The sequence below is a fragment of the Gadus morhua genome, chromosome 3 (genome assembly GCF_902167405.1).
Source record: "Gadus morhua chromosome 3, gadMor3.0, whole genome shotgun sequence".
NCBI lineage: Eukaryota > Metazoa > Chordata > Actinopteri > Gadiformes > Gadidae > Gadus > Gadus morhua.
Genome location: NC_044050.1, coordinates 19,026,012 through 19,052,344, shown reverse-complemented (window position 1 = coordinate 19,052,344; position 26,333 = coordinate 19,026,012). Strand labels below are relative to the sequence as shown.

The 26,333-nt window shown below is 44.9% G+C and overlaps 1 protein-coding gene across 19 annotated transcripts in view; it reads right to left on the bottom strand.

The window, feature by feature from the left end:
• sorbs2a (sorbin and SH3 domain containing 2a) overlaps window positions 1-26,333 on the bottom strand; it is a 48,832-nt gene that overhangs the window by 12,736 nt on the left and 9,763 nt on the right. For 6 of the 19 annotated variants that reach the window (XM_030351172.1, XM_030351180.1, XM_030351174.1 and 3 more), the window contains 15 exons: window positions 19,751-19,806; window positions 18,006-18,095; window positions 16,534-16,560; window positions 16,257-16,402; window positions 13,874-14,572; window positions 11,776-11,902; window positions 10,999-11,177; window positions 9,284-9,350; window positions 8,214-8,264; window positions 7,514-7,730; window positions 6,945-7,059; window positions 5,142-5,213; window positions 2,475-2,531; window positions 1,554-1,606; window positions 89-267 (listed from right to left, as the gene is read on the bottom strand). In XM_030351172.1, coding sequence (XP_030207032.1) covers window positions 89-267; window positions 1,554-1,606; window positions 2,475-2,531; window positions 5,142-5,213; window positions 6,945-7,059; window positions 7,514-7,730; window positions 8,214-8,264; window positions 9,284-9,350; window positions 10,999-11,177; window positions 11,776-11,902; window positions 13,874-14,572; window positions 16,257-16,402; window positions 16,534-16,560; window positions 18,006-18,095; window positions 19,751-19,806 — 2,135 coding nt within the window. Of the gene's footprint in view, window positions 1-88; window positions 268-1,553; window positions 1,607-2,474; window positions 2,532-5,141; window positions 5,214-6,944; window positions 7,060-7,513; window positions 7,731-8,213; window positions 8,265-9,283; window positions 9,351-10,998; window positions 11,178-11,775; window positions 11,903-12,855; window positions 13,378-13,873; window positions 14,573-16,256; window positions 16,403-16,533; window positions 16,561-18,005; window positions 18,096-19,750; window positions 19,807-26,333 lie in introns of all 19 variants that reach the window. The other 13 variants (XM_030351173.1, XM_030351181.1, XM_030351179.1 and 10 more) reach the window with 10 other exon arrangements.

The following is a 26,333-nucleotide window of genomic DNA, read 5'->3' as shown; positions in this document are numbered from 1 at the left end:
TTTTGTGTGCGTTCACCTGTGTGTATGCGTGCGTGAATGTGTGCGTTCGTACATGTGCATGTGCATGTGTGTGTGCGCCTGTTCTCACCCTTGGGTCTGGAGGGAGAGGAAGGTGAGGAGTGGGCGGAGGGCTTCCTCAGGGTGCTGGCTCTGGACGAGTCCGGGGGTTTGGGGGAGACCGCCGCAGATCTCCTCTGGTCGGACGGGTTGTTGGCAAGGGAGGCAGAGGGCTCAGACTTCCTCCGCTTCCTGTAGTCGCCGGCCGCGCTGTAAAGCCCAGAGGAGGAAGGGGGGGAAGCAGCGGTCGCTGTTACTGCTGCTCCACCGGGACAATTAACACTGCCTATTCCGGTCCTCACTGCAATAGCCCTGCATCTGGAGCAGCCAACCCTGCACTGCTGGAGGCTGGAGGGTGAGCTCACGTGCCAGATTGCTGTATGCACCAGTCATGCAGACATATGATGCAGCCGAACAGGCATAGAACGTCAGTGCATTCTGCACAGAGAAAGACAGGCAGTTATTACGGGCCAAATGCCTTGACTGAGGCTTGGGTGAAATGATGTATTGATAGTAGTAATAATAATGAACGAAATAAATATAGCATATTTTTTGAGAACCCAATCTCATTATGTAGTAAATATGTATCTACATACAGACACGTGTATGTGGAACAAATGTCAGCCTGCCAGACATAATTTAATAATTAATTCATCCAATAATCATTTACAAATCCTCCCAAAAATAATTGTAAATCCAGACTCTTCAGTCAGTAACATCTGTTGTTTGTCCAAATATATAAATACATAAAAGGAAGGATATGTGTCTGGCAGCTCTCCTAATAGGACCATGAGCAAGCTCCCTCAGCGTCTCCATCGTCCACGCGCCACATGTCTTACTCATCCCCATGTGCTGTGGCTGCGTGTGCCGCTGTTGCCTTTCACGGTGAGTACGCATGACATTAGCATAGGGGTGGGGGGGGGGGGGGGGGGGGCCGACAGAATCAATAGGATGACTGACTTAATGTATTCCACTCAGAGATGGAGTAGGTGGTGGTGGGGGTGAGTGTGGTGGAAGGCTGTCTTCACAGCAGTGACTACCGGGATTCACAGATAAACCCAGAGTGACCCGAGCGTGAAGCACTGCAGGTTGCGTGCGCACACGCACACACACACACAAACACACACACACACACGCCCGAGCAGAGAGAGAAAGAGAATGAGATAGATTGAAAGAGAAAGAGAGAGAGAGAGAGAGAGAGAGAGAGAGAGAGAGAGAGAGAGAGAGAGAGAGAGAGAGAGAGAGAGAGTACGCAAGCAAACGGATGCAACACTGCAGCACAATAGGGCCCACTACTGTTAAGGAGAGAGAGGAGAGAGAGAGAGAGAGAGAGAGGGAGAGGAGAGAAAGAGGGGGAAGGGGGTGTGCCTTACTGTGTGTGTGTGTGTGTGTGTGTGACCGCATGCAGCTGTATGTGTACGCGTGTGCTTGTGTGTGTGTGTGTGTGCTCCGAGCAGCAGGGGGGGTGGGGGTATAATAAAGGAGATAAAGCTTACCTCGCGGGTCTCTCCGGTGCCTTAGTGTCAGCCGGAGCGATGTGCAGAGAGGTCTTCACGAGCAGCACACACAGACAAACACACACACACACACGCACAAGGAGAGGAGGAGAAGAACAAGGAGGAGGAGAGCGATGAAGCCGACATGAACAAAGACCCCGACACCGAGCAGGCTGCTCCTAATGCTCGCTCACTAGCTTTTGTTGCTGTGTCACACTCAAAAGAGTCCCCCCTCCCCGGCAGTAAGGTATCAAATGGATGAGATGGGTTCCACGTTGGAGCACCTGAGCTGGGTGGGAGAGATATAGGTGTGAAGACGCACTTTTACTTTGGTGTCTTTGCGAGTTTTCTGTATTTTTGTTGGGGGGGAGGGGGGATTCTCTGAAGGATGACATGAACCTATGATAGCACAATGATATGAGAGTCAAGCTTTGGATGTGGATGTTCAACTCAGAAAATCCTGGCATGGAGTAAAGTGGAATGGGTGTCGTGTATATTTCCTGTGTACTAATATGCTACTGCATTGGGTTTGCACACCAATGGTAATTAAATGTACTATAGTAATATAATACATTGATAAAATACAGTTTGAACAAAAAATTATGGATGTGATTTCATAATATTAATACAAAGATATATTTATCGATGTGGATACAATTGAACTAAAAGCCATCAGTGTCATCATAGTGTCAGTGTCATCATAACAAAAAAGTGTCACCAGAAACGCCTTGCAGCAAATGGTTGGCAAATGTAGATGAGACAACATGAGAATGCCGATAGATAACAGGTATCCATCGATAGTAAAATAATGACAATGACAACACATTCCCTCCTCCACATTGTGTACGTCTCAACAAGTTAGGATTAGCATATCCTTGCTGGCAGTGCTAATGGGAGCGCACCAAGACATGTGATGATTACCTCCATATGCTGGCGGGTGGAGACTGCTGGATTATAATCCAGACGCTTTTTAGGAGGCTTGAGGCCCAAGTGGCAGCAGTGAGGAGTATGATAAGGAGGAGGAGGTGGAGGAGGAAGAGGAGCAGGAGGGAAAGCAGGTAGGTGACGATGAGGTGAAGGAGGATAAGCGGTGGTCATGAGGAGAAACCAAAAAAAAAAGTCATGTGAGAACCAGTTAGAGATGTTTGGTCAAACAGTAACACACCACCCTATGATTCTATGAACACATAAATACTCAAAGATTAGCAGTAACATTTCCCAAACTATGGCTACACTGTGGAGTCCCAGTTCATAAACGACTATATAGTTAACAGCTAGATGTATAATTGCTAAGGGTGCTCCAATCAGGTAACGATCAAGGGGTATTTTTCATTTTGTGTAGCATTATTTATTTATTAAACTATTGTTAACAACATTCTATATTATATATTACAATTAGAGCTGAGAAGCTATCATGAATTGACAACTGTTTATTTATGAGCAGCATGTTCAACAAATTCAACTGACCGTTAAAGCCATTTTAGCAGTGTCGAAAAATTGTCCTGTGTGTTTTGCGCTAATTGATCGGCATCTGATCATCATTTATAGAAACAACAAATTGAACTATTAAAGTGATGATCACTCGGAGCACCCTTAATAATTGCAATGCAAATATAATGCAATTTAGGTAACTGGCACACACATTCAAACACCTGTCCCTCTCTTCTGTTGTCTATCAAAATACCACAATACTCAACTGTCTCCTCACAGTTCTAGCATAAAGAACATAGCATAATGAAGTACATACTAACATTACCTGTTAACTTTAAAATTTAAAAGTGTTAAAGAGCACACACACAAACACACACGGTGCTAGAAGCTACGTTATTTACACACACAAATGTGCTACAAACTAAAAAAGACACACCCACACACGCAAGCATGCAGAGTATAGGATAGCAACGGTTTAGCAGAAGGAGCAGATAAAAGGATAGGCGTGTTGGATGGAGAGTGCACTCAAGCAGCAGTTGTTTAGTTTTGGTTCACAAGTGCAGATCAACTCCAGCAAGGATCAAGTCCTTCAAAAGGTAAAGCCTGTTGTTCTACCTAACCCAGAACTGTTTTGAACGTTCTGGTTCTAGTCGTTCCCCCATGGAGTGGGGACAAAGGGTGAGTTTGTATTCATTTTACAGGCTTATTCAGTGAGGTGTAACACTGAGTATATTGACGGTAGAAATATGACAATATAACCCAACAACCCTGGTGAATAGTGCTATTTGACATTTCTAGCTGAATATTGAGAAGAAAAGCCTTGGAGTCACGTACTGACACTGTACTCCAGCATGGACACAGAGGAGCTGCCCCCAACACACTTGCTTCATCAGTCAACTTAGGCGGGCAGTCATTTGAATCCAGCAGAGGGCGCTCAAGGCTCAATACTCGTAAATCATATCCCTAACCCAGCAGGATTGAAAATAACAAAATGTATTAAAGGTCATTGTGTAGAATCTAGTAGCAACTAGTGGTGTGGTTGCAGATTGCAACCATCTGAATATCCCCCCAACAGAAACATACTTTATATTCTGTTGCTTCCACGCTGAGCTGTGTGATTGTTGATGCTGGGCACCAACATGACATGAAGACAAGAGTTTCACAATTTAAGATCCCGTGTCTAGCATTTAGCAGCATCTAGAGGTGAGGTTGCCGATTGATTGTGATGTCCTTGTCCAAGAGAGGGTTAAGCTTCTCGGATAGAAAGTAGAACAGCAGGGTGAGTGTGCGTGTGGGGATTTGGGGATTCCCTCGAGCATGTGTATGTTCTGGGCTACTGTTGAAACAAATGCCGGTGAATTTTCTACAGTAGCACATGGCGACCTCAGTGGAAGCGGATCCGCTCCCTATGCAGGTATAAAGAGCTAATCTTAAGGTAATCACAAACACGATTCCTATTTTCATTGGAATATACCTTAATTAAAACACACTTATGAATATTTTACCCCATCCCTGCCAAGTCCATTCCCCTTGATGCCACTTTATTCAACACACTGGCCCTTTCAAATAACAAAAATAAATCTTCATTAACGATTGGCACACGGCCAAGAGCCAACAGTTCTTTCTATTTTATAAAGGACAACATCAGGTCATTGGCCCGTGAACAAACAATTTCAAAGAAGAAGAAAAAATATTCACTCCATTTTCTTCCCTCTTGTTTGAACATTCTGTTATTGTTTGCCACGAGACTAAACAACCCAGGAACAGAAGAAACAAAAAAATAACACACCCTCCCTCTCAAAAAGGCTGAGGGGGGGGGTGGTTAGGAGAGGCGGGGAGGAGGGGGGTGAGGGGTCACAGCACTCAACAGTACCTCATGCCCAAGCAACTACAGTCTCACACCTTTCTACTGGTGCAAAACACAAAATAAAGAAGATAAAAACACATGTGGGTGGGTGGATATAGACAGTGTACACCTAGGGCAGGCTGTGGTTTCAGAGAGAGAGAGAGAGAGAGAGAGAGAGAGAGAGAGAGAGAGAGAGAGAGAGAGAGAGAGAGAGAGAGAGAGAGAGAGAGAGAGAGAGAGAGAGAGAGAGAGAGAGAGAGAGAGAAAGACAGAGAGAGAGAGACAGAGGTTGACTAAAGCCCCCAACTTACCGGTCTCCCAAACTCAAGCTCTGAAAAGAACTTAAACCAAGGCTCGTTCTCTAAATCTATATCATCAAAGGTCTGAGGGAGAGGCCGGCCAGCAACATGTTTAGGAGGAGGAAGAACAACGACAGAGAGAGGGAGAGAGAGAGAAAGAGAGCGGGATGAAGTTCATGGTTAAGATCGGACTGTTGATGCTGAGGGTTTGGAGGAGAATGTCAGTATAGAAATGGAAGGTTACCGTCAATAATTGGCATGGCTTTGAAAACAAATCACCCACAATTTATGGTTGACGGTTCAACAAGGAATTGAAGCAGAGGGATAACAAGAATAGTTGCTGCAGCTGCCAGTTATATCACGCTGACTGCCCATGGAGATTGTATATCAATGGGGATAATGAGCAACGCTTCCAGAGAGGGCTTTGTTCAGTCTCATCTCTGTGGCCTGACAGCCACACCAACTCCACCTCAGTGGTAAGAAAGATAATCTGAGAAAATACACACAGGGTCTTGCAAACATTTCTTGCTTAGTTCTGCAAGCGTACCAAGACAAATTCCTCCTGTGTTAATACCTTCTGTGTGACCCTTACTCGGCCAACAAACACATTCCGATTCTACTGGCACCGACTGGCACTGCAATTATGTATTTCATTTCATGACCTTTTTATCATATCATAAATGAATGGTCAAACCATTACACAGGCATTTTAAATCATCACAGGTTTAACCGACTTGGCTGTAACATCTGTTCTTTTCAGCGCCATGTTCAAGGAAAGTGCTATAGAAACATCTTCATTTATCAGAAGCTGTGGCACTAAACGCTTACAGCTACTTCCAATGTGCAGCTATGGCGCATGTTTGTCTTGCCGCTCTCAGTGAGTTTTAATGCTAGCTTGGACGGGAACCCAGAATCAGTGAGTCACCAGTGCCTCACAGGCTACGGGAGCTAGCAGGGTTTCTGAATGTTACTGGGCCATTACATTTGACTTGCAAAGCAGAGAACTTAAGCACAGAGAGAGACATGGATGAATCACGGTTGGTATACTAAGGGGGCTTTGTGTTAAGACTGTACGGAAAGCGCCGGCCCATTTAAATATAGGGAAATTCCCGGAGATGATTGGTTAACTTCTGATCTCTGATGGACATTAAGTGTGTCTCACCGATCGCTGGATGTGCGTTAGAGTGGACATATAGCGCGTTGGTTTTAAGTGATGCACTATTTATCCTGTTGTACAAGGCATTTTGCTACAAATTATTACCTGCACATGAAGCAAATGGGCCAAAAAACACACCCACACATAGAGATCTACGTTTACTGCCATTTGGCTAAAAGCCATTTCCCCTTCACAGGTGATTTACATAGCAGAAGAATAAGATAAATGGCTTATTAATGTAACGGCTCTGAAACACTGTCTTCTCTGCCTGTGTCTGTGCCAGTGCTGGCTCCTTCCTACCACCTAATCAAAACATAAATGGGTAAACTAAACGGGACCCATTTCTGCATTTTCAGTAAAGCATTAGAGACAATTGTACGTTTACTTATAGTTGAATTCAAGACGGGATTAATGGAATGGACTTGTGATTTTATGGACAATAAATGGCTTGAGAGAAAATGGGGGAAATAAGAAAAAAATAAAAAAGCAGATTCCAGATCAATGATCCAACAGAAAGGTGTACAGGAGGAGCTCGGGACAGCAAGGATTAATGTGATGCTCCTCCGATACACCTCTCTGCATTGAGTCAAGGAGGAGCTGGGATGTACAGGAGGGATGAGGGGATGTGTACCTGGACATCACAGCGTTACAATACTTACTGGTCTCTCCTGCGCCAATATGGAGGACTTCCCTGGCTCATACTCAAATATGCTCTTGGGCTCTGCCCTGTACTTCCTGGTGTCCACCTTCCTGTCCGGGGGCCCCCACTGGTTCCTAGGGGACAACATGGACCACAATGTTAAGACAAAGCTTGTGTGACCGACCGACATATTGAGAAAGATCTTATGACAGATAGGAGTATGTTATAGGCAGGTATGTAAATGTGCAAAGAGGCATATGGACAGACAGATAAGACATACAGACAGGCAGGTAGGCATATACACAGAAACACATACACACAGACAGGTAGGCATAGAGATTCAGATAGACATACAGACAGACAGGTAGGCAGACGTTCAGAGAGACATACAGACAGACAGGTAGGCAGATATATAATGAGACATACAGATAGGTAGGCAGACTGACCGACAGACAGACAGACATACAGACACACCGACGGACAAACAGGCAGATAAATATAGACCTAGAGACTTCAAAGCAAGGCGCGTCACCATGTCAACCCAACACACACACACACACACACACACACACACACAACAGCCCCTACATGTCTTGGGACTCCTTCTCCCGGTCGCTGTCCCGGGTCCTCAGCTGGAGGAGGGAGGGCATGGGTGGAGGCGGCGGGGGAGGCGCGGGGGACGGAGGGGGCTCCCGGGGGCCCAGGGTCCCCGGCTCACCCGACGGGCTCTTGGCCAGGGGCCGGTAGGTGTGTGTCCTGGGGGGAGGGTGGGCCATGGTAGGGTCCGTGGACATGCTGTGGGCCTCTGTGATGGAAGGATGACGTTTTGTTAATAATTAGTATTTTACAGCAAACGAGGTGGAAACGAGGAGAGATGGAGACACAGCCTCACATCAGAGATTTTCTCTGAAAATCTGAGTTAAAGGTGACTAGCGTGTGTGATTAGCCGTTACAAGCTGTTTTGGGAATCTGCCTCTTCTGACATCCCAAGTCTCCATCTAGATGTGTGCTGGATGGATCAGTCTACCAGCTTACCCAGTGGACTTTAGCAAACATTGCTAATCTATCCATCATACATCTAAGTGGACACGCCCACTTGAGATGTCAGAGGAGGCCGATTTTCAAAACGGCTTGTAACGGCTAATCACACTCACACCTGGTGGTCGCCTTTAAGGAAGAATGTGTCACATTTAAGGAAGCTAAACGCATTGGAATACAGCCTTGTTTAGTTTACCCGATGGAGAAAAACACACAGGCACACATTTCAGGACAATCATTAGTGTTGTACCGTTGTTTATCAAGGCGTACGTGGCGTTGTAGGTATCTGAATAATCGTCGTCTGTGGAAAGAAGAGACAGCAGCTGTCAATAGCTGCACAAAAAGACCTCTGAATATACACATGCTCACACCACAAGGCTATACGCACATCTGCTGGGCTCACCACTCCTGTTCATGGCACAGTGCGTCAACGATTTGAACCAAGATTTTCAGAGTTCTTACTGACATAAACACCCTTCAAATATATAAATGTATTATTATTATATATTTTTGCCCATTTTCAAATGCCCCATAAGTAATCCAGATATAACAAAAAACAAGGTCACACTGTCATTCTATTGGTCCACATGAGTTTTCCGCAGAACATAGATAAGAGTCATAACATAGATAAGACTCTGCTACAACTAGGAAACTATGTAGACACCAATTAAGAAGTAACGAGATATACACAAACTAAATAAACACAGGTCTGTAAGTAGCCGTGTGCGTGCGTACGTTTGAAGACAAGTATGCATCAAAAATGTGCAAGCACATCGGTGCGCTAGAGTGACAGTGAATGTGCGAAATGGAACAAACAAGCTTTGTATTGACGATCTGATTTAGTGAAGCCTAAAGCAATACCACAGGCTTCCCAGGCCACCTCACTATCAATTAAATATGATTTCATCCAAACCCACCGCCTCTGCATCACACTGTCTCTTTCTCTCTCCCTCCCTCCCTCTTTTTTTCTCCCTCCCTCTTTTTCTCTCTCTCCCTCTTCCTCTATCTCTCTCTCTCCAGCGTAATGAGATTTGGCACTAATGTACCTCTTCTCCAAAAGAGAGCTGTCACGCACGCACACACAAACACAAACAAACATACACACCTCCATAAAATGACAATACAATAAATTCAGCATTTGGTTACTCTTGTCTAAACATACATTGAGTACATACAGTGCATACTTGAAAGCACATGTGGTGCATAACCCCCCCCCCCCGAAACAACAGGACAAACCAACATAGCAGAGTGGAATAAGCCTATGGAGCTGTATAGGAATGGCTCCTCCTCTGTGCTACACACACAACCACTCCGTCCTACCTGCTTTGTGGACCATGTGGATCTGCTTGAACATGGTCTTGTACCAGTCCTTGGGCCGGTCCACTGTCTGTAGGGGACAAAGACTTGGTCACATGACTTTCTGTTTGACATCATGTTGTCAGTCCGATAACAGGACACCCCAGAGCAGTCTTTTCACTTAGATGACAGGTCAATGATTACTAGATGTTAGTTACTTTCATCTATAACATTATTGGTGTTTTATCAGCTTAATCAGCTGAAATGCTAATATTTGAGAATACTGTTTTTGTGTTCAACCATCTGGTAGATGATTGTATTTTGTCGTCAATGTTGGGTTTGTAACACATTATTTGGGAACTGTTAAAAGGCAGAGGAGTCCTGTTAATGAAAAATATTCCATCCCTTGGACATTTATTGGCCAATCAGGATCGACTATCCAACAATACTGTTGGACGAAGGGGAAGTTAATCTGTTGGCAGTGGGAGGACATCGGACACAGTTCCCGCTCGACTGGAAGAAAAGGGAGGCATTTAAAGAGCAGAGAAAGGCAGTCTGTATGACCAGTATGGCCCCAGATGGCACTGGGCTGGCCGGCAGGAACAACCAATTACTGCAGCGCTCGCTATGGTTACCCACCAGAGAAGCCGCAAAAATGCTAACTCTGACACTGAGCATCTGTGTGTGTTGTCTTCCCGGCAACTTTTAATTTACCAAATTCTTTCTCTCGCTTCTACTGCCCCGCCTGATGGTTTTGTCTTGACACTTTTCAGAGCCCTGTTTTAAGTAATGTGGTTAAGCAATTTTAGGAGTCAACATAGAGGCAACATAGAGGTCTCTCACACACACCCGCACACATCATACACCCACTTGGGGCATGCACACACGCACACGCACACACACACACACACACACACACACACACACACACACACACAGGCAGGCAGAATGACCAGAATGCACAGCGGAATGAGCCGCATACAATACCATTGTAGCAAAGACCATGCATGGACTGCTATTCACAACAAGCCCACAAAAGGAGTGGGAAGGAAGGAACAAGGGGGGGGATATAGTACATGAAGAAAGGGGAAGTCACCGAGAGGGCAAAGTGCAGAGGAAAAGGCTTTTTAATGTGCCGGCCCAAAGCTGTTGACAGCGAAACATAATCCCTTTCTCCTGGGTCTGCTCACATATCAGAGGAAGTGGAAAACTGTGTCTAATGACCCAAACGCCCAGACACTCCACATTCCTGCTCAACCGTCCACAAAGCACCTACGCCCACCTGCTCCACCTTAGATGAGTCCATTAAGCCTTCATGTTTAAATTAAGTCCATCATCTACCACACACCCCACTAAGAGGAGTAGATTACTAACCTAAACTACCAACTACCCCCCCCATCAGAAGGAGTGTATGTGGGCCTCATCTTCCAACCCAGCCTCCAGCCAGAGCAGTGTATGTTGGGCCTCACCTACCACGCCGTCCCCCACCCAGAGCAGTGTATGTTGGGCCTCACCGACCACCCCGTCCCCCACCCAGAGCAGTGTATGTTGGGCCTCACCGACCACCCCCTCCTCCACCCAGAGCAGTGTATGTTGGGCCTCACCTACCACGCCGTCCCCCACCCAGAGCAGTGTATGTTGGGCCTCACCGACCACCCCGTCCCCCACCCAGAGCAGTGTATGTTGGGCCTCACCGACCACCCCCTCCTCCACCCAGAGCAGTGTATGTTGGGCCTCACCGTGCGTATGGCGATGGGGATGCCCGTCTCGTCCACGGGGCCGATGCCCTCGTAGTGGGGGGCCTTGATGAGGGACACCTTCCTCTCCTCCTCAGAGAAGCGGGCGATGGGCAGCGTGCTGTAGAGCCCGCTGGAGTGGCCTGACGTCACCGTCTCCCGGGTGTAACACTCGCTGCCCTCTGTGGCACCGCATACACGCACACGCACAGACACACACACACACACACACACATGCGTGTGAGACTAAAATGTGCATGAACGCAGGGCCACACAACGACGTTTTCTAGTTAAGAGTGTGTAGCCCTGTGTGAATACGTATAATCTCTGATTGGATGTGTTTTTTAGTTTTTTCTCTCGAGATATGAAGTTAAATGATAGGCCTAGTGTCTCACTCCTGTGTTAGGATCCAACCACATGCTGTCAGAGTAACGAGAAACCTATATGAAGCTGTATTCATTTGCATTCCCATTGTGTTCTCCACAACTGTAACGCTTAGACATTAGATAAGAGGACTTAAAAAGTAATTTGTGTTATGTCCATGCAGTTAGTAGTTTGCTCAATAAATACTGTAAATACTGTGTTTGGAGTCCAACACAGTCCAATATTGTCAGATTGTGTACAATCGTACGCAATATTACACTGCTGTTGCACTTGGTGTTGTGGATAACAGATACTGGTAACCAACCATCACAATCCCAGTAGGGTGTGGTCAGCCTAAACAAAGCCAAAATACCAACAATGAGGACGTTGAGTGTGTGTGTTGGTGCGTGCCTTCACCTGAACTCCTGCTCTGCCTGTGGAGCCCCATGTGGAGGGAGGCTGGGGGAGGAGGGTAGGCAGGGGGGGAGAGGGGCCTCTGGGGGGGGCCTGTGCTTCCATTCATGGCCTGAGAGAGGACCTGGCCCTGGGGGGGTCACGAGAACCGTCACAGACAATCAGGTGTATTGTAGGGATAGGCAGGTTTAGGGTTACATTCACTGTACAGCTGATCATGTGATAGGAAAAAGATCCAGGTCCTTTAGAGTTTGTTATATTAAAAACATAGAGAAAGGAAATCAAAGTTAATAGGTTAGAGATGGAACAGTAGAGAAGAAATACAAACACGGTCAGGAGAAGTGATATCGTGTGTCATTAGAAGGTGGAGAAAGTAATGCTGAATCTGGAAACATTGAACATGAGATGAGTACAGTGTGATATCAGGTTAAGGGGAGGGAGAAAGTGAAAGACGGACCGTAGACTCCGACACAAAAGTAGAAACCAGCGTCAGCATCACCCAGACAGCAATTAGGAGAATCACAAAACATCTCGTTAAAGTGAGATGTGTTTTGGTTTGTGTAGGGGATGAACGTCTTCCCAGGGTAAACAACTACACTCAGCCAAGTGAGTTGGGTATCGTTAACAGTATAATCAAACAACAGAGAACACAAGAGGCAGACAAAAGATTTCCCATTTTAAAAGACAAAGAAGATTAGAGGGGGGAATTTCAAAAGGGAAACTTAATAGTCCATTATGCCGGCAATAGGAGGGAACAAAGACATTGTGATGCACATTTTGTTGACAAGGGTCCTCAGCGGCATGAAGCTGCAAGTAGGTTAGAGCTGACAGTTAGTGTGGGGTAAACAACCGGTAGAGGCACCACCTTTTGGGAAGGGAGTAGACTGGCGGAGCGGGTGTCGTTGGCAGTTAGTTCAGGGTAAACAACCAGTAGTGACACCACTTTTTGGGAAGGGAGTGTGGGAGCGGTAGAGGGTGACGAGTTCTAACCACGAAGCAGGAGGGTAACGGCGGCGATTTTGGGCAGGCGGTCAGGGGGTTGGTGGTGGTGGTGACGTGGGTTACAGCAGGGGTCATAATTACATTAGCCACAGCGGGAACCACAGTACAGGCGGCGGTGGCGGTTAGCGTGTCGTCCGTGGCGACGGAGGCGGCGGCGGAGCTGGTGGTGGAGGTCATGTAGGCAGACAGGTGGCTGAGGGTGGAGGAGGAGGGTGTGGGGGAGACGCTGGGGCTGTCCAGGCCACAGATCTGCAGCTCCTCCAACAGTCCCGCCGTGGACGTGGACGAGTACTGGCTGAGGGCCGACACCGTCACCGGAGAGACTGACGGGGACGGGAAGCGGCCGCGACCACCATCGCCACTGGTGCCACCACCTGCGCCTCCGACACCACCCGCTCCTCCAATGCTAACGGCGGCGGTAGGAGCTAGCGTGGTGTAGGAGAGGAGGGGGGTGGTGCTGCCAGCCCGGGATGGTGTGTACGGCATGGGGGAGAGGGCTATGGGGAAGAGCAGGCCCGACTGGTAGTGGAGGGAGTCTGAGCTGTGGCTGTGGCTGTGGTAAGGGGGGCGCCATGCCGCAGGAAGGTCAGGGGGGTACAGGCCCTGGTTGTGGGGAGGGAGAGGGGTCAGGGTGGGGTTTGGGGGGTGGGAGGGAAATGGAAAGTGTGTTCAGTGATCTTTCTGGCCATACAATAGAGATTGATGGGAGGTACCCGGGTGAGGTTGGACAGAAGCTACACCCTGTTGTGGGTGTAAATAAAGCATCATGGTCTTTATTATTGATGTTTAAAGCCCCCTCGTGTGCTCCGTCCAAACCTATACACAAAATGCTTGCTCTCCGGGAACAGAAAAGCATAGATTAGTGTCAAACTAATAACTAGTGAATCGATTAGTAACCAGTGCATCGATGTGTGCAAAGTGTGAAAAGAAACACTTTTACCATACCAGATCTCACACACACACACACACATCTACACATCTTCAGTTAGTTTGGATAAAGGGGTTGAGTACACACAAATACACACATCGACAAGCAGCACAGCCGTAAGAATGCACAGTTTCCTATTTGGATTTGGGGTTCGGGAGCTCGGTTCTGTACCAACAGGTTGGCCGGCGAGGGCCGCGGAGGAACGGCCGGGGCGCAGTCCCTGCTTTCAGCCGCCCGGCCCGGAGGAGGACCCAACGGCGGGGTCGGAACCGACGCCCGACCTGACCCCTTGGACCCCACCTGGGGTCCCGAGGTGGCCTTGGGGGTCCCGCGGAGCGGGCGGGACGGCGAGGCCCTCTGCGTCGCGGCTTGGGGTTGGATGCTGGAATCTCTACGGGGGGGCGGTGGTGGAGGGGATGCGGAGGAAGGGGAAGCCAGGCTCTGGGGTTTGGGGGGCGGAGGGTGGGGTTCGGGGTGGTGGAGGTGAGCTGGAGGGTCAGGGATGGTGACGGGGGTCAGCTTGAGGGAAGACACCTTTCGCTCTTGAGCCTGGGCGTTAGCTGTGGCGGTGGTGCTACTGCCCATATCGTTTGAGACACATCCTAAGCCTTGGTTAGCCTGTGGGGGGACATCTGGAGTGAAAGAGGTGGAGGTTGTTCTGCAAGACTCGGAGAAGGAGTGAGAGGATTGGCTTCGCAAGGTGTAGGACTCTTTCCATGCCTCACCCTCATTATGATACGGTGCAAAGGTATGGGGATTCAAACTAGCATCCAGGGCCTGCAGGGAGCTGTACGTGGGGGGGTTAGTGCCGGTGGGGGACAGGAGGAAACTGTCCCTCCTGGGGGGCGGGAACGGCATCGCGGTGGAGGCCTGGTTTGTCAATGAGGAACATGCAATTAAAAAGTTCAAAACATAGCACACCGTTATGAAGAAATTATTTTGGTTTCCTTTAGGTTACATAGGAGTACAGTTTATTCCCTGTGCAAAAAAGTTTGTTCAAAGGAATTTTGGAAGCCACAAATGCTCATAAACAGTACAAGTTAACATGCACCACAAAAACGAATATTTTCATTAGCCTTTCAACAGTCAGTTAGAAAGCAAACACTTTTATAAATAATAAACAGCATGGCATAATGACGGAGACCGGGGGAAAAAAATGGCAATTGCAAGGACAAAACAGGAAAATGATTCATTCTAAACTCACACAGTACAAATTAAGTATAAACAGTTCGAGTTTATCACATAATCTGTCAACGATGTATGATGAATATAAGAGTTAAAGAGGCATGAACATCAAAGCAATGAAGATAGGTTTCCTGAAAGACCGAATAAGTGCATGAGAGAGAGAGACAGAGATTGAGACAGAGAGATAACGAGACAGAGACAGAGAAAGAGAGACAGAGTTAGAGAGAGAGAACGTTTAGTGAAGAGATTAGTAGAGAAGAGAAGAGGGGCACATCCTTAATAGGGATGGGCAACGATCGTCGAATAGTCGCAGTCACGTAGAAAATCGAATAATGAATGTGACTATCGTTATTTATTACACGGCTCTTCTCAATGCTGTTGAAAGCTCCGTTCACTTGCATGGGCCTTCACAACTTCCAGTGGTGAATAATTTTTGGATAATTCACCGTTGCTAAGCATATAATGGCTGCTGTCAAGGAAAGTAGATTTTTTTTTTTCTGTCGTATCACTCGTATCACGTCACTTATCAACCCCAGCGTCCTCGGTTGCTAAGCGACGTTTCTATGCTGATCAACACTACGGATGCTGGTAACAAATAAATTGTAAAAAGACACACCGTGTGGAGTAATATTTTGGGCCAGAGTTTCCATATGCTTAAGACGTGTTTAGTTCACCGTCATGCAGGCTGTGTTCAGTAAAATAAATAGTGATCTGTTTTCGGCGCATGTAGGCCTATCTGCCTAGGCCCACATTTAAATAATTTTGATGTTGAATGTTGATGGCGCAGGTGTTGAAATGAAAAGATTGATTTCTTACAAATCCTAAAAGCCTCTCCCTGCCATTGTGTGTGTGTGCATACGAGGAGTGTGTGTGCGTGCATGCGGGGTTCTGGATTTACAGATTTTTGAATATTATTCAAATACTTCTCAGCAAATATTGAATAGTATTTATGCCTGAAATGCACATCCCCAATTAATACCAGTATAAATTCAATTTTTCACGGTTAAAGTTATGATTTTTGCGTTTAAGATATTAAGTGATGTCTTGCCGATGATCCATTGCTGCCTTAGTGAATGTCGGCACACATCGAATAATCGATTAGTCGTTCATACCACCCACGGATTATTCGACCATGAACATTTTGAGTTATTCACATCCCTAATCCTTAACCTATGAGAGGGTGAAGAATGAGCCAGAAATGAGAGAGAAGAAAGGAGGAGAAACAAGAAGAGATGACTTGAGAGGAGAAAAGTATAGCAGATAAAAGAAGAGAGGCACCACCTTTACCTATGAGAAGGTGGAGAAAGGAGAAATAAGAGAAGACTTGGAAAGTGAAACGCAGAGAAGATAAGAGGGGCACCTCCTTTACCTGTGAGAGTGTCTTCTTGTCCTGCAGGTTGGGTCTCACACTACGGAAGCCTTTAGCCGCCAGCGAGGAGCTATTGGCGTCTCCGTTCCTGAAGCCGTCAATGGCACTCTGCGACCGCCATGCATCTGGACACACACAGCAGTCTTCTATGATACACACGAAACGGCGCAGGTTTCTCATTCACAATGGGATTGGACCGCAGTAAACACGCAGTGAAAATAGAATAGAGTGGTAACGGTGTACATTGTGGTGGTTGGGTTGGTAGAGGGTTAATTACCTGAATCTGGTGAGTTAGATTCACAACCTTGGGGTAGAAATGATAAAAGGAAAACTTCAGAATGATCAATGCACAGGTTCATCCAAATCAAGGTTCCTGCACATTTTCCGTATCTTTCGTATCTATTACAGGTCTTTCCCAGAACTAATCTTTCCAGACATAATAAAGAACACTTTAGAAAAAATCTCTGTATTTATAATTAACATTTCATCAATGCTCATACTATGTCAGACTTGGAGAGAAAGAAAGTGTTTGCAAAAAGCTGAATGATTTACAACAAACTCTTAAACCTATAAAATTAAACATTTCAATGTCTATTTATTGCCACTTGGTGCACAGGGACATCTAGATGCATAAACATCCAGCCACGTTCAGCCACCTACTCTACAGAGAAGTAGAGTGATAAGTGCAAGTCATAAGTAAGCCCTAAGATAAGTGTTCCGAAGATTGATGGTAGCCCCTTCGTTAAGGGGTTTATGAGGGGAGTGGGGTTTGAAGACAGATACAGGGACTACTTCAGTGGAAAGCCCTGAGATAACCTTTGCTAAGCCGGAAAGCTAAACCAGCTTACAGACTCTAATGCTCTGTGTATATGGTTTCCTAATGGTTTAATGGTTTTAATGGTTTGGCTCACAACAGCCTTTGGATATATCGATGGAAAGGAGGAAGAGTAAAGCAGGTAAGAGCTTGAAATGTATCAATGAAAATTGACTCATGCTCTTTATATGAATACCGGCAGAAATAAGATCAAAAACATGGTTTAACTTCAACTTTTTAATTAGTTTAGTATACGGGTTCCTTTAGCAGTGAAAACTCATATTATTTATAGTTCCCCCTTTTGGCAAACGCGAATATTTACTTGACATTCACTTTGGTACAGCTACAATGTCAACAACCGATTAGATCCAGTTTATTATAACGGAGAAAGAAACTTTTTCCACCACTGAAAGTCAATCGTTTCCAAAACAGTCAGAGCTGGTCATCACGGCACTAAGCCAACATTCAACTAAATTCTTATTTTAACCAGCCCACATGTATGCAATGCACTACAATTATTCATACAGACGTACTATGCACTATTATATTCATTTGATTACATTGGAGATCTGCCTTGAAGAGTCAAGAGTTAAGTACATTTCTTCATGCATCCAACAAAGTCAATACTCATGTGTGATGATGCATGAGGAAATTAACCACAATATGCTTAAAGCACGATTGAGGGACCAATGTCAGGGGGGGTTTGCTGAGAGAGGCTGTCAGTAGGTGGACCATGATGCACTGGGGCAAGGTAGAATAACAAATAAGTAGTAGAGTATCTACTACAATATTAATGCGCAAAACCACATATTGAAGAAGATAGGAGAACAAAGTGAAATGCTGTTCTCTCCGACTTACCTCATGTTTCGACCACTAGCGCTATTCTCAACGTTTAACCTAGTTTTTTGGGTCATGACGTCAGTGAGTGTCAGTACCTGTGGTGAGATTGGGAGAGCTCTGGACCCTCTTCATAGGGCTGAGAGTGAGTGACATGGCGGTGCGGCGTGTGCATGATCCTCCGCTATCTGGGAGAAGCAGGCGTGCACATGCATGTAAGAGCGCACACACGCACGTGGGCACACACACACATACGTACAAGCCCGCACACACACACACACACAAAATACACGCAAAAAAGAAAGACGCAAAGCACATGCATTACAACTCTGAAATTGTTGCATTGGGGGATGAGAGTTTTAGATGAATTGAAATGCAGTAAAGCAATAAAAATTGCTTTAGCGTTGTGGATAAGAATGAAAAGAAGGCAAACTATGTTATCTTTGTTTTGTCTAGTATGTCATGTAAAATTACGCAAAATTGAAATCATTATTAATTATTTTATACAGTCTACTTTCGTTATGCCCACAATAGAGCTTCATTGGTCACACTGTTCTTTATCTGCTTTTCAATGTTCTAGAGCTAGCGGGATACTCTTCTAGACATTCTTAATCCATTGGTATCATTTGAAGTGTGAGACGTCTACGGTTGGATGCAATTTAGTTAGGCTATTGTTTGATCACAAAGTATATTGTATATTGTGCAGAAATATTAGCCTAAATTTGGCTACAGAGAAGAGTGCCGCTTCCTGACCTTCCATTCAGAGCAGATCTAGAATTGTTTCTTAATTTGATGCTATGACATTTGACCCACATTCTTTTCTTATTTAAAAGAAAATGCCTTCAACCATTAATAGCTTAGGAATGTGAAACACTGTACCACTAACAGACAAAAGACTATTAGCTTCGGGAAATGAGTGTTAAATAGCTTGAAACACGAGATTATCTTCCTTGATTGTGTCGCTGACAATGTGATGTTTTCAGAGCTATAAAACTACCCTGCCGTCACAAAGTGCCTCAAGGCTTTTGTTAAGAGAAACATGAGGGAAAGTAGAGGCATGGCACATTGCAATAGGCCTATTGTATCGCTGTGCCTTGTCAACACATCCTTTTGTATGTTTTTAGATTGCAGGATTATCTGAATACTTGGCCACGTTGGCATGTTGACCTGCATTGCAATGCAGTTGCCATCTGTTATTCCATTTATTTCCTTCAACAACAATGTTATTGTAACAATCATGATCGTTATCTGGCAGCCAACAACATGACATATTTCCAGCGGTAGTGTACTTTAACCTGAAGTTTATAGCCGAGCGCGTGGGGGAGCTGTAAGTTGAGGTTCAAAGCCTGCAACCACATTAAGCAAGGTTATTATTGGCGACTTGACAGTGGTGTGAACATAAAAGCTGCGACCTGTCAACATGAGCCTTAATATGCACTCCTGTTTGGGCTGACCGCCAAGCGAGGCCAAGGACAGATGGGGAAACACACCTTCATCAACTGAATTCTAAGTTGTTGAAATCTAGAGTGACAACCACAATAGGGTTTTTACAGCGATGATATGGTTCTTCAGTCACTTACTTTGTTTTAGTGGTTCACTTTGTGTTAAAGTGTCTTTATGTGCCAGAAAAATGTGACACAAGAGTTTGGATTAGAGTTATTGATGAAAGAGAGTTACAGCCATAGTGGTTTGCAGCACAGCGGGTGTATTCGAAAGGAAACAAACATGATTGCACCGGTAAAATGGGCAAATGACGGAAGGGGGAATGTTGTAAAACTGTCCTATCAAACAAAGCCATGGACCCACAGCCGTGCGCGCGTGCGAGTGCGTGTGCGTGTTATACCTGTATTCATTGTGAGGGACACTTCTTGCAGATTCAAAGTAGATGGACACACTTTTCTGTGGAAGAGAATAAACAATAAATCGTTGCAAACTCAATTAATCAACAAGTCAATAAAACAATCAGTGTTCAGTAGTCTGATCATTGCCCAGCGGAGACTATTAGATAAGAATAATGATAAGGGACCAGAACTAACACAAGCGGTATTCAGCAGCATATCGCTGGTTAAGAAGACATCATCGTTTGAATGTGACACGATCAAGCAAAGAGAACCATCCAATGTTATTACGGTCTCTGCTTTCCCTGCGAGGAAATGGCACATAATGGAGCCTGCAGGGCTCCACGCGTCCACATAACTTCAACCAGATAGCGTGGTCTGTCGGCTGCACCGGTGATATATGCAACCGCTTCTTGGAACTGTTGCACTGGAGGGTGGGTATGATTGATATAGATGATATGGAATCTTCTGAAGGTAACACACTAACACATACACACACGCACATACAAACACACACACGCACACTTCACATGTTCACACATGTGCAATTTGGGTCATGCAGGGACTTAATGCGCACGGCAGGGTCGTAGTGCTGTAGCGGCTGTGGTTGCTCATGCATGTCTGGTATGGAAATAACTGCAGCAAATGTTGAACCTTGCTGCTTCACATGCAGGGCCACCTGCTGCTGCCATGAGCTGGCGGGAAGAGCAGGAGATTCGGACGGGACGATGAGGATGTGCACACTGCTTGGCGGTTTAGTCGTCATTCGCATAACGCTGTTAGCATTATGTGATTGGCCTATCCATCATCATTAAGGTGTGAATGTAATTCACACATATGTTGCTGTTACGAGGGCAGATTTCTTTTTTTAAATGCTCATCAAAAATTAATTGTTAGCCTTCAACCACTTTTATTTCATTTATTCATATTTGTCGGCCTCATCAAACCAGACAATCAAACATACCAAAGTACTTAGGTACGTTGACCAAATGGGCATGCATGAAATGTACGGGGTAGTGAATGTTTATTGCAGTAGTTGGAGTATATCCATTTACAAGCAGAAGCTTAAATACCTAATCTAATATCCAATGTTATGCTTGAATAACATTTGGTGATGCTCTCAGTATTGCACTAATGTCTCAGTCGTGTCTTAATTTGTGTAATTAAAGTCTACAAAGGCATGGTGCACCCAAAGGCCTCGTGCACACAAAGGCCTCCTCCTTATTGTGTGCAAGGAAGTTCAAAAAATGCCCTGCTTTTGTCAGCGTATTAAAAAATAAGTCTGCGAGTGTGTCAACAGCAATTCTTCACCGGAGACAGCTGCAAACCTCAGAGTAGATTTCCTCTGGGTGCCCTGCTAATTGCTATCAATTACCAAGGCTTACCACGGCTAAGCTAAACATAAACCTCTTTAACAATAAGTGCAACAAAAATGCCTTTCCTACACGCACAAGGGGCGGGTGCCACCAGATGAATGGCATTTCATGGCGGTGTGGTTCAACATGCTTACAAGACTACTTGTATGATTAGAATGGAATTCTTTCCTGGGGGGCCGGGCCAAAGCAAATGACACAAGTGATTGATTTTAATAATTTCCTAGGAAAAAAGCCAAATGATGGATTTCAATGAGCCGTGTAGTACAAGCTGATATTTCAGTGAACCTGAGGGGCTGCTGATGTAAGGCTGGTAGAGGGCTGAGGATACAAGGCACCTAAATCAGTTTTGAATGACGGATCGATTGATCGATCGAAAGTCAGGCCTAGGGGAAGGAAGCAGGTCTGTAGCTGTTTGGACAGTGAAACGCGTATGAAAGATGTAAGAAACACGTCTCTAGCTGTTTAGAAGATCGTTGTACTCGGGACCAAAACCAAATGGAAGTCGTGTTTAAAGACGTAGGAAGCACGTCTATAGCAGTTTAAACTATAGTTGTCAGGACCAAAATACAATTTGAAGTCAGGTATATGGCGCAGGAAACACGTCTGTAGCAGTGCAGACGACACTTGAAGTCAGGACCAAAATAAAATGGAAGTCGTGTTTTAAGACGTAGGAAACAAGTCTGTAGCCCTTTAGACAACACTTGAAGTCAGGACCAAAATAAAATGCCCGGTTTTTAAGACGGATTGCTTCCTAGCCTTTCAAAACACAGCGCAACACCACCCCGGGCCTTCCCCGCCGGTAGCTCTCTGTGCCCTGTGTGGCTCAAAGCCATAATGTGGACCTAGATAGAATTCAATCGCAGACCGAGATGCGAGACCTTGTGACATCTATCTTTCTAGTGTATCCCGAGCGAGCAGCAATACGTCATTCTAAGCCCGCTGTGAAGACTGTCATGACACATAGCTCACACAAGCGGTCGGAAATAGGCGTGGATTATGCAATGAGAAACATTTCAGGTGCTCGATTTAGCACTACCGCGGCGCTTTAAAATGCATGCAATAATATAGCATATCAGACATACAGTAGTGCTGTGTTTCGTAGTTCGGACACATGGTTAATATGTTGACATTAGTGAATAAATCACAGCCTCATTAAACTTTATGTTGCTGAGGAAATAGTTCAAGACCACTTGAAAAGTTCAGTCTAACAAAGATATTTCAGAGCCTGAAGTCTCTGCATATATCCACATACACCTTTGTAACACACACGCGCGCACACTCGCAGACACACACACACACACACACACACACACACACACACACACACACACACACACACACACAGAGGAGGGTAAATTATAGTCCCGGCGTCGCAGCCTGTCGCCGACCAAATGATGAGCAGATTATAAACAGGATCGTGTTTCTGGGGGACAGATTAGTGGCGACACAGCAGCTGTGTGCATGGTGTAATGTTATGGCTGCTCACCACCCACAGTCCACAAGTCCCCCCCCCGCCCACACACACACACAACTTCTATTTCCTGCTCCTTTCCTGTGTAAAAGTGAATCTACTATCTGAGGTCAGGAATAGGCATTACCTCGCCTGGTATATCTAAATGCATGAGAAATATAGAACCCAAGCTTACGGTTGTTTTTAGATGGCGTCAAGAACTACCCTGTCATAATTGTGATTAAGTTGGTCGAAAACATGACAGCATGTGGTGTTGTGAACCGTCGGTCAGCGGCAACAATCTTTTTTGTTTTAGTTTTTGTTAATCAAACTTACCCATTATAATTAGCTAATAAATGCACCAAAGTATCCTCTCAATATTATGGTAAATAGATAATCCTGATCATTTAGCTTTGATTTGAAGAGTTTAAAACCATTAGTCTACATTTTAGAGAATGCATAAGAATAGCCGAATTATAAAGATATAATAAATCCCAATATGAGGTTGAAGGAACCTGGACAGCCTTTATTTGTAAAATTTGACAGTAATATCTGAATGTCTATGACTATATCAAAGCAAAATCGAATTCACTATAATTGGATTTTAAAGTTTGGGAATCAAAAGCACAATCAATCAATATCGTGCCTTTATAATCTTTCAAAATGCCTTGCTCGAATACAATCAGAATGCTGTTGTATCATTCATCTAATAAACACAATGTACACATAGTATAAATCCTATGTCATGTAATATAAAAAGCTCAAATTCTAATCCAGACTTGGATCCCATCTGGAGTATATTCCTTCAAGACTGCCATATTGTGGTTAGTAAAAGCATTATGTGATTGCTAGAAAATTGATCTATCGAGGCTGAACCAGAGCGTGGACCTCAAAACAAACTTTAAGAAGAAGAATTTGTGACTGTCGCAAACAAAAAAAGAGAAGGAATTTATTTTTCATGAAATTCTGGGGATCCACTGGCACCAGTTTTACGATCTTTTGGGAGGGTAGGTCACTGGAGACCACTGGTTTAGAGTATCCACTAGCCAGAATGGGCCACAGCAGTGTGAAGAGGAATGTGGGAGAAGTTCATGGATGAGAGTTGAAACCTGGATGGGCCGTCCACACGGCCCATATTCTCTAGATGATACATCATACACATATTCTTAAATGAACATATTTAATTACAATATATGCCAGCCGACATTGGCAATATTCTGCTAAAAACTTCTATGCATTAGTGTGTAGACGTTTGAGGATTTTGGCATAACATGGTTGTTGTGCCCTCGGTGTGATCTTTAGCAGGCTGCAATCAGAATAGCCGAATAGCATTGGAATCTGCCTAATTCCGAGCTTACTTCAGTTTTCACACTGTTGAACTTTCCAGCTAAATAAAATATTTATGGCGCATCATTGATGCTGTACAGAACTGTAACAACGATACATTATGATCATATTTGTGATCAGTTTTGATTGATAAAACTGAAATACTTTCTCTGTAAAAGGCTGTCATCGCCAACTCCCATGCTAAGGAACTGAAACATTTGCCATGTTTAGTGTGTTTTTTAGTCAGTATATTTACTGAGGTTCCGGTGGTTTATCTGCTGGTTGTAATAAAGGCACGGTTTGGTCGTTTAGGAGACGTGCAAGCGTATAATTACTGAATTCAATTTCTGCGAGGTCCACAAAAATACTAGTTGAAGCAATCGCTCTCCAAAGCGTAGAGGCCTGAGAAAGGGACTACAACTGTGATCGCAGAAGGCTTTCAGAAAATCTCTAGTGATTTAAACACCTGGGATGGGGTTGTACTACTGAATGATTCTGAAAAAATAGATACTGTTTGGCTGATTGCCACACAGCAGCCTGCTGTTGGACTGAGTTGACTTAAAGGATTTCCCAAACATTAGCCGCGTTTACATGGACACATCTATGCCGCATAGATTTCTATGCAGCATAGAAAATGGTCATGTATACGCCTCATTCGGAATACAATTATCTGTTCGGCATAGATTCTATGCCGAATAGAATATGTGGTGTAGTCCGTTTTAAATCGCCATGTATACACTTATTCCGCATAGATTGGGGTTTAACTTAGAGCAGCCGCAGTAGTTCGCAATTCCACTAAGCTCCGTCGGTACTTTTAAGCACACCGAACTTCACCGCTGTCAAGGAAAGTGGATTTATTGCCTGATTCACGTCTTTGTTATCACTCCGTAAAAGTAGTCCGGTAAGCGTGTCCGGTTGCTTAGCGACGGGACATGGGTGTTTATTAATGAAGTGTCCGCGCACGTCCGAGATAACTGTAAATGAGTAGGCTACTACTAGTACTTTTGTAGGCTGAACGTTAAAATACTTCTTAACTTAGAGAGATGGCAGCTGCAGTAGTGCGCAATTGGACCTTCGAGGATTCCTGGTCACTAAATTCCCGTAAGACCATTCTCTCCCACCAGTCTTGGCTGCGGACTCGCATCCAAATTCCTCTTGTTTGCGGCGGAGCATAGGGTAAATATAAAGATCTGACGAGAAATTGACGTTGCTGCGCTGTCTTCCTCCTTCTTAATTGAAGGAGCAGGCAGAGAAAAGCTCTCTCCTGCTGTGCTTCCATCAAAATCAAATTTAAAATCCCCGATAGTGATAAGACATCCATTATGTCGCCGCCGGTCCAGAGACGTGTCAGGTGTGCGCGAGAGACATAACGGACACTTTTGTTACTGCCATGTATACAGTACATTCGGAACACATTTTAGGAACAGATCTATGCCGCATAGAAATCTATGCGGCATAGATCTGCCATGTAAACGCGGCTATAGAAGTGCTCAATGAGAATTATGACCTCGGCAAAAACTAAGCTCGTCGATCTCAACAAGTTTGTATCATCCACCTAAAAAGTGCTTACGCTGCATGCATTTTTTGCATTAGCTGGCTTCATTTAGTTGTGATAGCGGAGCTAACAGGACCACTGAGACTCACTAGGTTCAGCGTACAGAATTAAAACAGTTTTAAAGAATTAAAAAATCAAAAGACTGCATTGGTCATCTGCTTTCTTTCTCCTTGTCATCCTATTTTTTCAGTCTAACAAATACATCTGAACAAAGTTTATACATTCAAATAACTAATTTATTTTATTTATTACAGAACTCAAATTTCTCCATTAGGAATAATTGGTTTTCCCATACTGTGCTGTCACACTGTTTGTATGTCCATCAGCCAGGCTATTGGAAATGCTTTGGGGCCAAGTGTTAAAATAGACTGGGTAAAGAGTTGGATTTACGTATATCCTGTGAGTGTGCCTTTCAGGGGTGGGAACATGGAGGTCACGACCCCGAAGGGCAGGCTGCATCCCATTTATCTCCACATGGCAGCTCACTTGCTCCTGCCATTTGTACAAACGAGATCACAGGGATCGCATGACCATTTTGACGCACATGTACACACAAGCACACACACACACACACACACACACACACACACACACACACACACACACACACACACACACACACACACACACACACACAAAGAATGTTTGTAAATGTTTGTTGTAAGACAAAACACATTATAGATTATAAACTATGCAAGTCTATCATGTTTAAATGTAATGCACAAAATGTCAACAAACTTTCTCGAGGGACCCGATACGATCCCCATAGACTAAATACTGCCTGACAGTGACCCTTCCAAAAAAAGCAGAATTTCAAATTGGTCTCCAGCCTCATGTTATTTCAGCAAAAGGTTTTTTTGGTGGGAAATATGTGGGGTAGC